Source organism: Perognathus longimembris, chromosome 15, assembly GCF_023159225.1.
Source record: "Perognathus longimembris pacificus isolate PPM17 chromosome 15, ASM2315922v1, whole genome shotgun sequence".
NCBI lineage: Eukaryota > Metazoa > Chordata > Mammalia > Rodentia > Heteromyidae > Perognathus > Perognathus longimembris.
The window spans coordinates 9,234,689-9,249,611 of NC_063175.1; the positions used below are offsets into that span (position 1 = coordinate 9,234,689).

Consider the following 14,923-nt stretch of genomic DNA (forward strand, 5'->3'; position numbering starts at 1 on the left):
TGGCCCCCTCCCCCACAAGTTGTATAGTTCATTTTCAACATAGGGTCTAGTGAGTATCACTGCTGAATTAGGCATCACTCTTTCGTGTTCTTCCCAAACTCATCTGTTAACTGACCCTGGGAATATTTTATAAACTTACCTGGATTCTACCAAACATCAAACTCATTAGTAAGAAAAAGATCAACTATTTTCTTACTGCAGCCTATTTTCTCCTTTTTCATTAGAGAATGCTGAAGAAAAAGAAAGGTGACTTGGAAAAATTAAGTAACCTTGGTGAAGACAGATCACTCAGCAAACACTCTAATGTTCTTATGTATAGGATGCTTTTAATAGGATCTATTTGATCTATCCAAAATTGTTTGTGAAATACAACTGAATTTGATATGGAAAAGGGGAACAGCTTCTTGAAGAATTACATGGTTATGTAATCAAAGAGCAAAAACAGAACCCCTACACTCAGAACAGCGGTGCCTTTTGTGTAAGCCATGTATATCACAGGCATGTTGTAAAGAATTGGTGTTATGTTTGAACCAGAGCAGAGGTATTTAATTTTATAACAAGTATCCAGAAGTGTCAGTGGCATTCCCAGTCATTACAAAGCTTAGTACTATGAGGATCTGATTTGATCATCTAAACCTCCATTATCACAATCTTGAAAGGTAAAGAAAGAACAGAGGAACTATTGTATACTCAAAGACAATAAAAACAAGACATGCCATCTAAATGCAATATGTGATCTTAGATTTTGGACCAGAGCAGAAGAGGGTTTTGTTCTGTGGTTTAACTACATACTTTTAATATAAACAGAGCCTGTGGAATAAATGATACTGCTAAATATTAAATATTCTAATTTGAGGGGCTGGGGATATGGCCTAGTGGCAAGAGTGCTTGCCTTGTATACATGAGGCCCTGGGTTCGAGTCCCCAGCACCACATATACATAAAACGGCCAGAAGTGGCGCTGTGGCTCAAGTGGCAGAGTGCTAGCCTTGAGCAAGAAGAAGCCAGGGACAGTGCTCAGGCCCTGAGTCCGAGGCCCAGGACTGGCCAAAAAAAAAAAAAATCTAATTTGAGTGGATTTGCCACAGAGAATATTTTTAAGCAAATTTAGAGCTTATAGGTGATAATGTTGTAACTTACTCTTGAATGGGCCAGAAAAAAAAAAGATTTAAACAAATAAGGGATATAAGGAACGATAAGGTAAATGTGGAAAAACAATTGGGAAATCAGAGAAAAAGGTTTATATGAGTTCTCTATATTATTATTATTTTTTTTTTTTTTGGCCAGTCCTGGGCCTTGGACTCAGGGCCTGAGCACTGTCCCTGGCTTCTTCCCGCTCAAGGCTAGCACTCTGCCACTTGAGCCACAGCGCCGTTTCTGGCCATTTTCTGTATATGTGGTGCTGGGGAATCGAACCTAGGGCACTCTTGCCACTAGGCTATATCCCCAGCCCTCTATATTATTTTTAAACTTCCTTCAGAGTTTGAAATATTGCAACTTAAACTAAAATATAAAGGGAAAATAAACATTTTGATAGAAAATACTATAGGAGGGCAAAAACCAATCAGTTCTACTATCCTCAAGCAATCTTGAAATCTGGCAAATGAATTTTGCTTGTGTATTTGCTTTACCTTTTGGATTCCAAGTTAGCTTTGGAAGAAAGCTGAAGAAGTTGTCTGTTAGGAACAGAATCTCTGAATTCTCCAATTACGGAAAGGCTAAGTTTACGCATATTTCCATAAAATAGATGAATATCGTTAGGCCGTTCGGGAAGATCATACACTAGAAAACAAAACAACATTTTAAAATATACAAACCTGCACATTAAACACAACATAAAATAACAGGAAAAAAAACTTACATGTTAATATAATTTTCTTAGGTTGGCAACAGTAGGTGATGATTTGATTAATACTACTGTCAGGCACAAAATTATAGGCAACCCAGCCTTAGGGCTGATAGCACAGGCTCTGGACCTGAATGTTAGCTTCCCTTGTCACTCATTTGCTCTGTGACCTTATTCTCCCTGAGCTTTAGTCTCCTTGGTTATAATCAGGTATAAGAGTTCTCTATCTCAGGAAAACTGTGAACCTTCAAGTAAGAATGTTTTTGAAGAATGAATAGCAACAGACATTTACATAAAGCTTACATTGGGCCAGGTATCACTCTACTAAATATTAAGGTATTTCTACAACTCTTTCAAGTATTATAACCTCCTATTCAAAAATCTGAAGCACAAAGAGGTTGAGAATATGCAATATGTAAGTGAAAGTCTCAAAAATATGTAATACATCACTACAACATGTCCTGTATTTTGAATTCTAATGCACCAGAGACAAACTTCAAGTTTGAACTCACTTGCACTTCAGATGGGTGATCTTAGCAAGTTGCATGGGTTCTTGGTAGGGCTTGTCAGGCAACCTGTATTGTAACATATTTCTTGACTTCAGGGACACAGTTCTCAGTACCTGGAACACCTTCTCTACCTTGTTAATCCCTCTTTGTTGAAGTCTTCTTAAAAGAGCCACCCATTCTCAGTGAGGGAGGGGCAGGCCCTTTCTCTGTGCTTCTCACATTCCTAAATATTCTCCAGCACAGCATTCTTTATACCACCCCCCCTTCAGTAATCAGATGTCAACATCTGTCAGTTTCTTGTGTCCACAAGTGACTAGTACCCTGTGTATTCTATAACCATTTCTTCAGTCGGGGAACAGGATGTTGCTGGATCATGGAACTATGCCAACTTCTCACCACCACAGTCTAGCTATGTGTTTGCCCGTCAGGTCTTCACGGCTGCAATGTGATTAGGTAGCAATGCTCCACTGTCACAGCAGCTTTCACCTTAGCTACTATCTACACCCTTTCCTAGGAAGAAGAGACGAGAAACTGAAGTGGAAGAGATAAGTCACGAGTGTGCTTTGTTCCCTTAGCACACTGAGGACATGTCCACTTCCAATCGTTTTGTTTTGTTTTGGTGAGGGGCGCTGTCTCTGAGCTCCTCAGCTTAAGGCTAACAGTCTCTACTTTGAACCACAGTGGCACTTCCAGTTTTCTGGTGCTTAATTGGAGATAAAAGTCTCACAGCCTTTCCTGCCCGGGCTGGCTTTAAACTGTGACCCTTTGATCTCAGCCTCTTGAGTAGCTAGCATTACAGGCATGAGCCACGGGCACCCAGCTTACTTCCAACTTTTTATTAGTAATTTTCAACTAAGCTATGCCTGGAGAAGAGCTAGATTCCTAACTTACTTAAAAGAGCAGACTAAGCTATATCACCCCTACAAAGTATAACTATCCTTCACCTTCATCATCAATTTTTTCAGAACAAAAATGCACTCCATAATTTCAAAAACTAAAACTATCATGGAAAAAACTATCACCTGAAATCTGACCACTGAAACACTGATATTTGGTTGTAAATATTTATTTTATATTCATGTATATACTCACATTAAATTATTTTTACTAAAATGAGATTTTACTATATAAAACATTTAAAGCTGTTTTTTTCTTAGTAAAGTTTTCTATTCCACTAAGTATAGACTCATCACTGTTTTCATAACTTCAAAACATTCTGCATAATTAAACTGCCGTTTTGGTCACCTCTTAATTTTAACTACTTCTGTATAAACAAAACCATGGTAAAAATGTGTACATATATTTTTATATAATGTTTCGATCTTGTTGCATTTATATTGTATGAGTAATAATAAGCACTATTAAGTATTTGAACTGCTGTATTCAAATAGGACGAAGCATCTAGATTACAGTCATTTTACATGTCTTTTGTGGAGTTTCTGTTCCCATTATATCCTCCATAATTTTACAGTGGCCCTGAAATCTCAAAATGAAGCTGAGTTCACAATCATCAGATCTGAAGGAGCAATGAACATGAGGCAGTGATCATTCCCTCTGTCTATTTATAGCCTACATACAGAATCTATATGAATGTATTAGTAACATTAAAAATATTTATAAAGAGGAGCTCCTCTCTCTGATTCTCAAGACAATTCTGCATGGATGAGAAGCTAGCTGTCACTCTTCTTCTCATTCTACAAAGAAGAAATTGGTCTAAACTACAGTGATATAGAGGAAAGTTGTAGCTCAAAATCTGCCTGATACAAGATCCAAATTGACATTCCTTCCCTTCTGTCACACGATGACCAGACAATACTGCAAGTGACCAAAAGACTGAAGACAAGCTGAAATTCTTACCTTCATCTATTAGTAGTTCATCCTGAAATGCTTCAACAAAATTAATGTTTTGTAATACACTATGTTCTGGAAGTATCTGCTTTATAATACCAGGTTTCTGCAACAAAGCTCTGTCAGAGAGATTTTTATGAAAAAAGTGATTTTACATATAAATGACCTCAAATTGATATTTATTAATACATTTGGCAAATCTCACTAATAGCATGTTACATGTGTATATACATCTCATACCTTAGTCCTAATAGTGCTTTTAAAATAGAAAAACTACTTTGGAAGTTGAGTTGACAACTGACCATGATTGTGCAATAATCACTTTCAGTTAAATATTAAAATCAAATTAGGGACTCCTAAGAATAGACAGAAACTGAAGTTAAGATTGTTTTCACAAACAAACAAAAAAACTCCAAATAACTTTAAACAAAGAGTAGATGAATCTTTACTACATTTGCTAACACTGTATCCAGATGTGTATCCAAACCCAAACAAACAACAACAAAAAAAAAGGATTGTGGGTCAGTCAGAAATTTGCCTTAGGAAGAAAATTAAGACATCAAGAGAAGTACTTAAATTAACATATAACTTTGGCCTCTTCCAGAGAATCTTCGAAGAAATATAAACTTGTCTGCTATATTCACAGAGTCATAACCAAAGGAATTTCATTACTGTAAGTTCATGGCAAATAGGAGTTGTGAAACTGACCTCTACTTCCCATTAAAACAAAAGGGGGAAAAAGTTCATATTTATAAAATAATTAAGAAACAAATACAGGACTCAAAGGTGAGCTCTTCACATATAGAAACTCAATCTTAATCTCTTTTTACTATTCCAGTGAAACTAACCAATTAAAAAACAAAACAATCACCAAGTACAATGGTTCACATCTGTAAACCCAGCTTCTTGGGAAGTGAAAATGAGGAGGAGTGATGTTTAAAGCCAGACCAGGCAAAAAAAATTAGTGAGACAAACTCCATACCCCATTCTCAACCAACAGCTGAAGCTCATGGCTATTACCTGATTCCAACAACACAGGAAGCAAAATTACCAAGATAATGGTCTAGGCATAATGATGAGAGACTACGCAAAAAATAAAAAGCACAAAGGATGGGGCCATAACTTATTACTTACTTATTATTAGAGCGCCTGCCTAGCAAGTTCAAGACCCAGAAAAAATTTTTTTTAAATTCTAGGTTCTATATCAGAATAAAACACAGCAGAGCATAAAGTGCTGAAAGAAGGAAAGACAACCTACTATATTCACCCACACCTCCTGCTAGAGTAAATGATTTTCTACTAATAGAAAATATCATGAGCCTCACCTATTTTATATTTAGGTCCTCTAGTCTAGAAAAACTAAGCCTCATAATAAAAGAATACAGAATTTAGCATATAACAATGTAACATGTTTAAATCATACCTGGCGCTAGATCACTATCTTAATTTGTAAAGAGTCTGGTATATCAAGCTATAAACAAGATGTATTAATTTTTATACAGTATACCCAACATATTTCTAAAATATGATGAGCATTTCAAATAACTCACATTTCCAGAAACATAATCTTTCAGTAGTTCTGAAATTCTTTTCTGAAACTGATATATTGCTGGATATATTCTCAAGAGTACATTAAGAATATAGTTCTACTTATAAGGTATGATGCTTCTACTAGGTAAAGCAAAAAAGGCATGGTACATATATTAAGAATAGGAAGCACAGGGCAAAAAAAATACATGGATGTTTACTACAGTATTTACAACTCATATTATGCCACACAAATTTTACCAAGTTTTTTTTTTCAATTTGCCAGTTCATTAATAAATAGTGAACATGCTCAAAAATGATCGTGTTCTAAAGCATCTATTAAACATTCCTTGCATCCACTGGTTTGTCCTCAGCATTGTTCAAGGTGAGTATACCTCCGATACTGCTGTCTGGAAATTTCATCACCACCAAAGAAGTATATAGTTGACAGTTCTGTTGCAGTCTTGTTATCACTTTTTCTGTCAGATGGATTATATATTAAAGTAACATCCTGTTATCAAGAAAAAATAAGTAGATAGTTTAAGTATTGTTCCTGAGTAAGAAAAATATTAGTCTACCTGGGAAAAAGAATTTTCAGCAAAGTACAAAAATGTAAAGCATTCCTTTCTTTAATTTTGTAATTCTTTACTGTGGAATAGCTCAGGATGTCAGTTCTAAGTAACAGAATTGATAATTGTGCGAGGAAACATAATTTGGATTATAAAATTCTTGCTTTAATAAAATTCCTTAAACAGTGACAAAAAAAAAGAAAAATATCAGTCTAGATGGTATTTTTTGAAATCTCATGCCAGTATCTTCTAGACCTAAATATTCAACAGACAGTGCATATGTGTGGTACTTCCAAGATTAGATAAGCACTTCTATGCCCACATTACTTTGAGTATTATTTTTACTTTTGCCATAAAATACCCAATTTTTATTAGCATGTATTAGCTTCTAACATTTCCACACACATGTTCAATCAAACTCATCCACTTTAGCACTTTCTTCCTTTTCCCCCATTCTAAAATAATTTTAACAGGTTTTAGTTTTCTATTTTCATACATGCAAATTATATACTTGAACCATCTGACCACATTCATCCTCATTAACCCTACTTGTCAGCCCAACCTTGCCCTCTAATATCTCCTCAACAGAACCTGTTTCTTTCCCCCTACTCCCTATTGATCAAAAGTTTCCATCAAGGCTCGTTGATGAGTTTTTTCATATATAGTTGCAATATATTTCAAAATTATCTTCCTAATAAATCCCGTAGCCTCATGTCCTATGTATATATAAATATATGTATGTTACTATATACATATACTATATTATGTATTATAATTACATATTATGTGTGTTTATATATGTATATAAAATAAATATATATGGATACATCTTAAATACATAAACACATATTTAAGATACCTAGTTTTTCATTTAAAAATGAGTTGTTTTAAAGCAGAAAATTTTTTACTTACTTCTCGTGTTCTTTCCTTGAGTACAAATTTATCTGGAAAAATCCTTAATACTTTAGGATCCAGCAAAATTTTCTTTTGAGAATCCTTAAAGCCTAGTGCTTTAACAAAAGCTGCTCGAGAGCCAGTATTTCGGACAGAGAAAACAATTTTACTTTCTTTGCCAGGAATTAAGTCATTCACTGTCACCATGTAACTGTCAGATAATTTTTTAACACCTTCCAAAATAAGATTACTTGTTCCTCCATATCCAGACAAAGGTATCTAAAAGAATATAAAATCCCAAATTATGTTTATGTAAGAAAGCAGAACGTTTCATTAGTTATAATATAGAAAGACAATACAATTATAGGTTTTAGTTTTCATGTAATTAGTCTAGTAGTGACTCCACTTCCAATGTAATGTTATATAAAGACTTAATCTTCAAAGAAAAACAAATCAAAGCACTGCAAACTTAAGTTTAATTTTTAATGTTGAGAATAATTATTTCCTTTTATAAATCCAAGTTTATGTGCCTGGGGAAAATAAAAAATTAGTAGAGGGCTCAATGGCAGAGGGCTTGTCTAGTATGCTCAAGGCACTGGGCTTGATTCCTAGAACCACAAAATAAAAAGAGTAGAAGTATGCCTGCTTAAGAACTTCAATTTCCCCAGAATGTTCAAGTAAGTCGCTGATGGTATAAGTAGAAGGTGGTGTGAGTGGGGATATGTTAAGTTTTATAAGACACAGCTTAAAAAACAGTATAAAGAAAGACTTTAGAAAGAGAATTAGGAAAACAGAAATGATTTCCTTCAGAATAGAAAGGATTTGGCATGATAAAAGGGAGAAAGACAATCCCCAGAAAGTTTGAGTATGTAGTAAATGGTATGAATATATCTTAAAATTGGAACTTCTGAGTAAAGTTGGTATGTAATCAAGTTGGCTATAATATAAATGGGGTCAAAATTGGTGCACTGATATAAAACTATGTTTATCTATATCTGTGGGGTTAAGGGACTTGTGAAAAGTCATCTAAATGTAAACCAAAAAGATCTCCTCATGTAAATGTCTATAACTGCTTGATTGCTGAGACGGTCCTGCAAAATAGATGAGGGTTGGACTTGCTCCTCATTAGCCAAGGTGGGCTATGTATGGCTTTTAAAAAGGGTGCTGTTTTTATGCCAGTCAATCGGGAACTAAAAGCTTAACATTTGGTAAAAATATAACAGGAAAAAAAAAAGGAAACTAAGGATCTTGAGGGCCAAATACCATCCCCTTCATCAGGAGGACCATGAATCAAACTTTTGATTCAGGGACATAAAAGAAGGGGGGAATGTTAGGGGTCAGTGTGGAGGAGAGTAAGACTGACTCCATCTTAAATTCACTGAGAACTCACCCACCCTTGAGAATTGAAAACAACTAACTTGTTGCTCAAATGTTATCTCCAGTAACTGCATCCCTGTTGGAAAACAACCAGTCTTCGTAAACACCTCCGATTCCGAGAAATATTGAAACTACCCAAACTGTTTGGATAGTCACCGCTTACTGTACTAGGGTTGTCTAGTCTACTTGACCACCTGCCTTGTGGATTTTCCCTTTATAAGCCCAGCCTAAAAACTGGGTCACAGTTACAGCTCCCGAGTCTGTGCAGCGTCCTCGGCTGGTCAGTCCCTGGCTGGTCAGCTTACTCTTCCCCCAAAAAAGATTTGCTTGCATGAAAAAAATGCAACTCATTTTTCTCCTTCAATTGTTTATGTCAGGTTGATATCACCCATATGTGTTAGTGTTTCTGTTTTCTGACATGACACACAAAAACACCAATTTTTAAAATAACGCTTTTCAAACAATTATGCTTTACCATGGACAAATCAACAGGCTCCAGAGACTCTAGTGTCATGAAACCAACATTTCAGTCCCACATCCATTATCAGGTAATTATGCAATCTGAAGACAGGCACTTTTGTGTAGAGTTTTGTCATTTGACTGTCTAGCCTTTATTTTGCTCCCTAAATGACTTTTCCTTTTTACCTCTAATTGCTCTGAATTTGCTATGCAAATTGCCTTAAATCTGCTTTAAAAATTATGCTGAAAATAAATATAAAAATGTTTGTCTTTATGTCACTCACACAGAACATGCTAGCAAGTTCTTTTCTTTTTTTCCTTCCTTCCACTTTCTCTCTCCCTTCCCTGTTCCTACTTCCCTCCATTCCTTCTTTTCTCAGTCTTTTTTGTTTCTTTCTTTTCTCTTTTGTGCCAGTAAAGGGGCTTGAACTCACTGACTGGGTACTGTCCCTGAGTTTTTGGGCTCAAGACTGGAACTCTACCACTTGAGCTACAGCATCACTTCTGGTATTTTGGTAGTTAATTGTAGATAGGAGTCTTACAGACTTTCCTGCTGTGGCTGGCTTTGAAACTTGATCTTCCGGAGTAGCTAGAATTATAGGTGTGAGCCAGGGTGCCAGGCTCATTCTCTCTTTCTTTTTGGAAGTACTCGGGTTTGAACTCAGGACCTTGCACTTGCTAGACAGGTGCTCTGCTACTTGAGCCACTCTCTAAACCCCAAGTTTAGAGTTGAGCAAATTCTAAAAACAAGTAACGGTTATGGTCTGAATGTTGGTATCTGCCAAAATGCATATACTGCGTCAATACCTACTATTAATGTTTTAAAAGAGAGGGCCTTCATTAGGAAGTTACTTAAATCAAGATGGTCCCACACTCATGAATATTAGTGTACTTATAAACCAAGATGAAAGGAGTATACTTATCCTTCTACCATGTGAAGACATAACAAGGCCTTCTCTTTGAAGCAGAAAACAACCCTCACCAGACTACTGTATTTTCTGGCACCTTGAACCTAAACTTTTTTCCACAGTGAAAGTTGATGATTGCAGACCACGTGGAGTAAGACAATATTTGTCCTAAGTTGAAAAGATGAACTTTACTTGTAACCAGATTTACTCAAATATGTGTTCATGAACAGTTTTCATGCAGTTCAAATTTTTTCAAAATGAAATGAAAATTTTAAAACATTTCAAGAAATTCATGATTATAAGAATATTACAATGGTTGCTTTTCTAACTTGCCAATTGTTCTAAAACTTCTTTCTAATAAAACTAACAAAAAGTAGCACATATAATTTACCAGAATTAAAGCAATGATTAGAACTCATCATAAACTCTATAGGAAGAAAAAAAAAACAATAAAATCATCCTACCATGAACTTAATGCCTGGTTGAGATCGATTTCCAAGTTGTTTGATTTCTAGTTTGGCCAACATACAAGATAACCGAGTAGGTGTAAATAATACAGAGACTATAATGTCTTCTTTGGGGCGAATTCTGATCTCGCAAGTACTGGTCAACCGTTCTTCTGAGCCAAAAGTATTCTGAAACTATTAATTTCAAAACCATCACTGAATAAAATGAAATAACAGGACAAATAAAATACACTTAACACAAACTCTTACAAACAATTTGGTCAGTCTGGGGATGTAGCTCAGTGGGGTAAAAGCACTAATACAAGGCTTTGTGTTCAATCGCAACATCATAAGAGAAAAAAACTTGATGTGTACATGTGAAACTCACATAAAACTTTGGCTAGAAACCAAACATGGTTGTACAAGACTATCATTCTGGCACGTGAAAGGTGGAAACAGGAGGATTGTGGGTTCTCAGCTAGTCTGGGCTACATAGCGAGAGATCCTGTCTCAAAAAAATTTTAATTCAACAAAAGAACAAATAATAATAAACCAACAATATAAAAACAACAGTGGACACAACAAAAGACTGCACTCTACAAACCTGAAAGCAATCCTGATCTTGTCCTCTAATGAGCAGTCGTAAGTGCTGGGTTGTAGATGTACAATTGCTTCTTAAAGCTAGTTTCTGAAGCCTAAACACAATGATACATTTTAAATATTTGTTTCCTTCCATGAATATTGCTACCAAGATAAAGACAAGACAATTAAAACTAACCACAATGTGTAGAGATGAGCTCATTGCATATTTTACCTTAGCAGGCTAGAATGTTGCTATAGTCTTAAAACCTTGGTTTCTAAAACTATAAGGTTCAAGACTTATTATTTATCAGAGAAGACTTTGGTTAATTCAATTGCCTCATTTTTTATTACACATACATATAGGTACATATATATTATACATACATATATTATATATTATACAATATACATATATTGTATATGTATTATATACATATATATGGGTTATAAAACATCAACCAATGAAAATCATTGAAAAAATTAAGTCAATATTATACCTAGCTGGATCAACCTAGTTTTCAGGGAACCAAAAGGTCCTAACTAAGGGTCTCATTAGTACAAAGTAGGTTTTTAAGCATTAGGCTGAATTAATCCTAATTTTAAAACATTTTTTTGCATTGGTTCTCCAAAAGCACAAGAAACATGCTCAATAACATAGGAGCTACATAGGAAGCTACCTTGTACTCAAAGATACTCATATTTTTCAAGATCTTAGCTAAGAAAAATGTTTACAGAGAGAGAGAGAGAGCACTGTTTAAAATTCATATAGCCCATCCAGTCTTCTATCTTATTTTATGCTATCACACAGGATTGGCTAAGCCCAAATAAGACCTCTTGCTATACCATGTTTGGGCATCCAGACCATACAGAAGCACCTTAAAAAATAGACAGGGATGCTAGGAACTATAATACCACAATTGCTATTTAGTTGTTTTCATTAATATTTATTTTACTGTTTAGATTTATCTTTCAAAGGACCTCTGAAACTCACAGCTCCCAAAAGCCTTAAGTTGGAAGAAATATACTCATTCAGTAACTGTGATTCAGGGTACTGACAGTGCAGATGTCTTATAGTGCCAGGTAGAACTGGCAGGACTCAGGCCAAACCTATCTGGAGGTAAGAGTGCAAACCCAGACTCTCAGATGCCATCTTTGCACATCACTACATCTCATTTCCTCACAGAAGTCATTTTTGTTTACTACTATTATCTTAATCTTTTGACAAGTTCAAGCTTGAACTTTTAATCTTCCTGGAATCTCAATCTTCCCAATCTCTGCCTACGAAGTAGCTAGGATTATAGGATTGGGCCACCTTTCCAACTCTAAAAAACAGTAACACGGATACAATTAACACAGAGGTAATGACATTAGGAAATTAGATAGCAAAAACCTTGGCACTCTGAGCTGGGCACACTTACTGTGTTCTGCCAAGAGGAACACCTCCCCAAGTCAGAAACTGTTTGTTGGACAAAATTGTTGGAATATCCGAGCGGCAAGGTCCAGGTAAAGGTGTAGTTCCTGAAATTACTTCACCTTTTAACAGTACTTCATACTGAGGTCCAAATGGCTGCACAAATATTTTCAAGATCCTAATAAAGAAAAAAGTCAAAGGCAATAAATTCTAATTTTTTAGCAAATATTTCCTCTGGACTCACTTTGTCCTAAGAAAGAGAGCCTGGTGCTGAAAATACTATAACTATTTTAGGGACTAATATACACACTAGGGGAGAAAAATCACAATACTATCTACATAAGGCATGAAAAGTTCACAGTGCTCTGGAGGAAAAATTATGAGGAATTTGGGGAGGGTAAGGTTTCCCACAAGAAGTTAGCCTAGAGTGGAGGGTAAACACAGATATTCACACTGGTGCTGCCAGACTCTTCTGCATGCAGGGTTCCGATAGCAGACCAAGCTGATGCAGGCATTCTAGATCTAGGCTGGGAACAAGCAATGGTGCCTCCAGAGGTGTCTTCTCAGCTAGGTTTACAGAGTTCACATACGAACAATGGTTTTCTGACTAGTAGTTAATATTTGCTTATTATTCATGTACATAAAGTCACAGGCCTGGAAAAGGGAAAGTGAAGTCTTAAACTAATAAATGACAAGGCCAAACAAGGAGTTCCTGGGAGAAAGAAAATAAAGCTTAAGAACAGCCTATTATTTCACTTCTGTCAGAATATATTTGAAAATACTGATTTCTTAATTTCTTTTCACCTAGTTAGAATACTTTTAGTGAAAAGAAAATCTGAGGCTAATCAAGCTACATGATGTATATTATGTAAAGTATGTATTTTTGCATTTACATTGTACAAATGGCTCTTCTGAGTGATGAGTAAATACCAGTCATGATCAATACTTTGTTACCTTTCCTCACAGGCCTTGAGATCCTTTGGTGTAAATGAAACTGTCACTTCATGTTCTTCTCCAGGTCTAAGGAACAGATTCTCTGGATCCACTGAAAAGTGACTTCCTTGTTCTTGGACCTAAACAATAAACATAATCACAACTAATGCTAACTTACACAAATACGGCTTCTCTGGGACTCTTGTCTTAGGTGTCATTTGTATTTGCTAGGAAGGGTTATAAGTTCCTTTCTCCTTATATATTACTGTCCCAACTTGTAGTACTCCCTTTTGAAAGGATATTTATTCTTCCCTCCTCCCTTTGAAACTTTTATCCCATCTAATCTCCAATCCTCGGACACCAGAACCCTCTCACTTATTTAGGAGTCTCAGAAACAATCTATATATGTGGACCACTCTTCTTCAATTCTCTCTAGCCACATATGACACAGAAACATTCCAACAACTAATCCAAAATGAGGCTCTTAAATTCAAAACATTAGACTTCAACATTAAAGCATCATAGCATATATTTCATGCTACCTTAACACCAAGGTTTTGCAACACTCGTGGAAATTCTTTGGTATGTTTTTTTATGGTGCTGGAGACCATATCCAGGGCCTTGTATGTGCTAGCAAGTACTACTACTAAGCCATACCCATAGTTCTTGTTTCTTGAGACAGAAAAGAAAAAGAAAAAAATACAGGCTAACCATGAATGTGCTATGTAACCCAGGCTAGCCTTAAACTCAAGATCCTCCTGCCTCAGCCTCCCAAATGCTAATAAGACAATAGGCATTTGCCAGCATGCTTGACTTCATAGAAATTGTTTGGTTTGCTCCCCATTGGATCTTAACAGGGTAGGAACATAGCAGCCTTCAGATGGTGAGGGACAAAAGAGACTATTTCTCTTTGACAAAAATTCTTACCTTGATATCTAAATAAACCTCGATATTCCCAGCATTTTTCAAAGGTAAGTGCTGCTTTATTGAGGAATTCACACTGGCCAACAAATGCACAGTCTACAGGTAGGACAAAACATACATTTAAAAAACTTTCACTAAAGTGAAATCAACCTCAATACCAAACAACAACCAAAAAGAGCTGTAAGTACCTGTAAGTCCCTGGGAGCATGAATCCTAGCTACACCTGCTCTTGCTTGGAGACTCACACTCCTGAGAATCGGTGTAGGATTTGGGCTGTCAAGTTCTATATCAACTCTTGCCAAGAATTCTTCTGCTGAATCTAGGATCTCTAGAAAAATTCATTCTTTTAGTCCAGAAGCTAGTTATTTAAACCCATCCAAAGGTTCCTCATAATACTCTTTTTTTTTTGGCCAGTCCTGGGCCTTGGACTCAGGGCCTGAGCACTGTCCCTGGCTTCTTCCCGCTCAAGGCTAGCACTCTGCCACTTGAGCCACAGCGCCGCTTCTGGCCGTTTTCTGTATATGTGGTGCTGGGGAATCGAACCCAGGGCCTCGTGTATCCGAGGCAGGCACTCTTGCCACTAGGCTATATCCCCAGCCCCTCATAATACTCTTAAGGGATCAAAAGAAAATTTATGCAAGAAGATTTTAAGAGGAATAGCAATGAGAGGAAGAAAGAAATACCACAATAA

At 36.1% G+C, this 14,923-nt stretch overlaps 1 protein-coding gene across 5 annotated transcripts in view; it reads right to left on the bottom strand.

Moving 5' to 3' along the window:
• The window catches only part of Cep192 (centrosomal protein 192), a 107,888-nt gene that overhangs the window by 34,780 nt on the left and 58,185 nt on the right, over positions 1-14,923 (bottom strand). For all 5 annotated transcript variants that reach the window (XM_048363095.1, XM_048363093.1, XM_048363097.1 and 2 more), the window contains 10 exons: positions 14,421-14,560; positions 14,236-14,328; positions 13,330-13,448; positions 12,383-12,553; positions 10,987-11,077; positions 10,401-10,577; positions 7,211-7,471; positions 6,125-6,240; positions 4,212-4,321; positions 1,631-1,781 (listed from right to left, as the gene is read on the bottom strand). In XM_048363095.1, the coding sequence (XP_048219052.1) occupies positions 1,631-1,781; positions 4,212-4,321; positions 6,125-6,240; positions 7,211-7,471; positions 10,401-10,577; positions 10,987-11,077; positions 12,383-12,553; positions 13,330-13,448; positions 14,236-14,328; positions 14,421-14,560 (1,429 nt within the window). The remainder of the gene's footprint in view (positions 1-1,630; positions 1,782-4,211; positions 4,322-6,124; positions 6,241-7,210; positions 7,472-10,400; positions 10,578-10,986; positions 11,078-12,382; positions 12,554-13,329; positions 13,449-14,235; positions 14,329-14,420; positions 14,561-14,923) is intronic.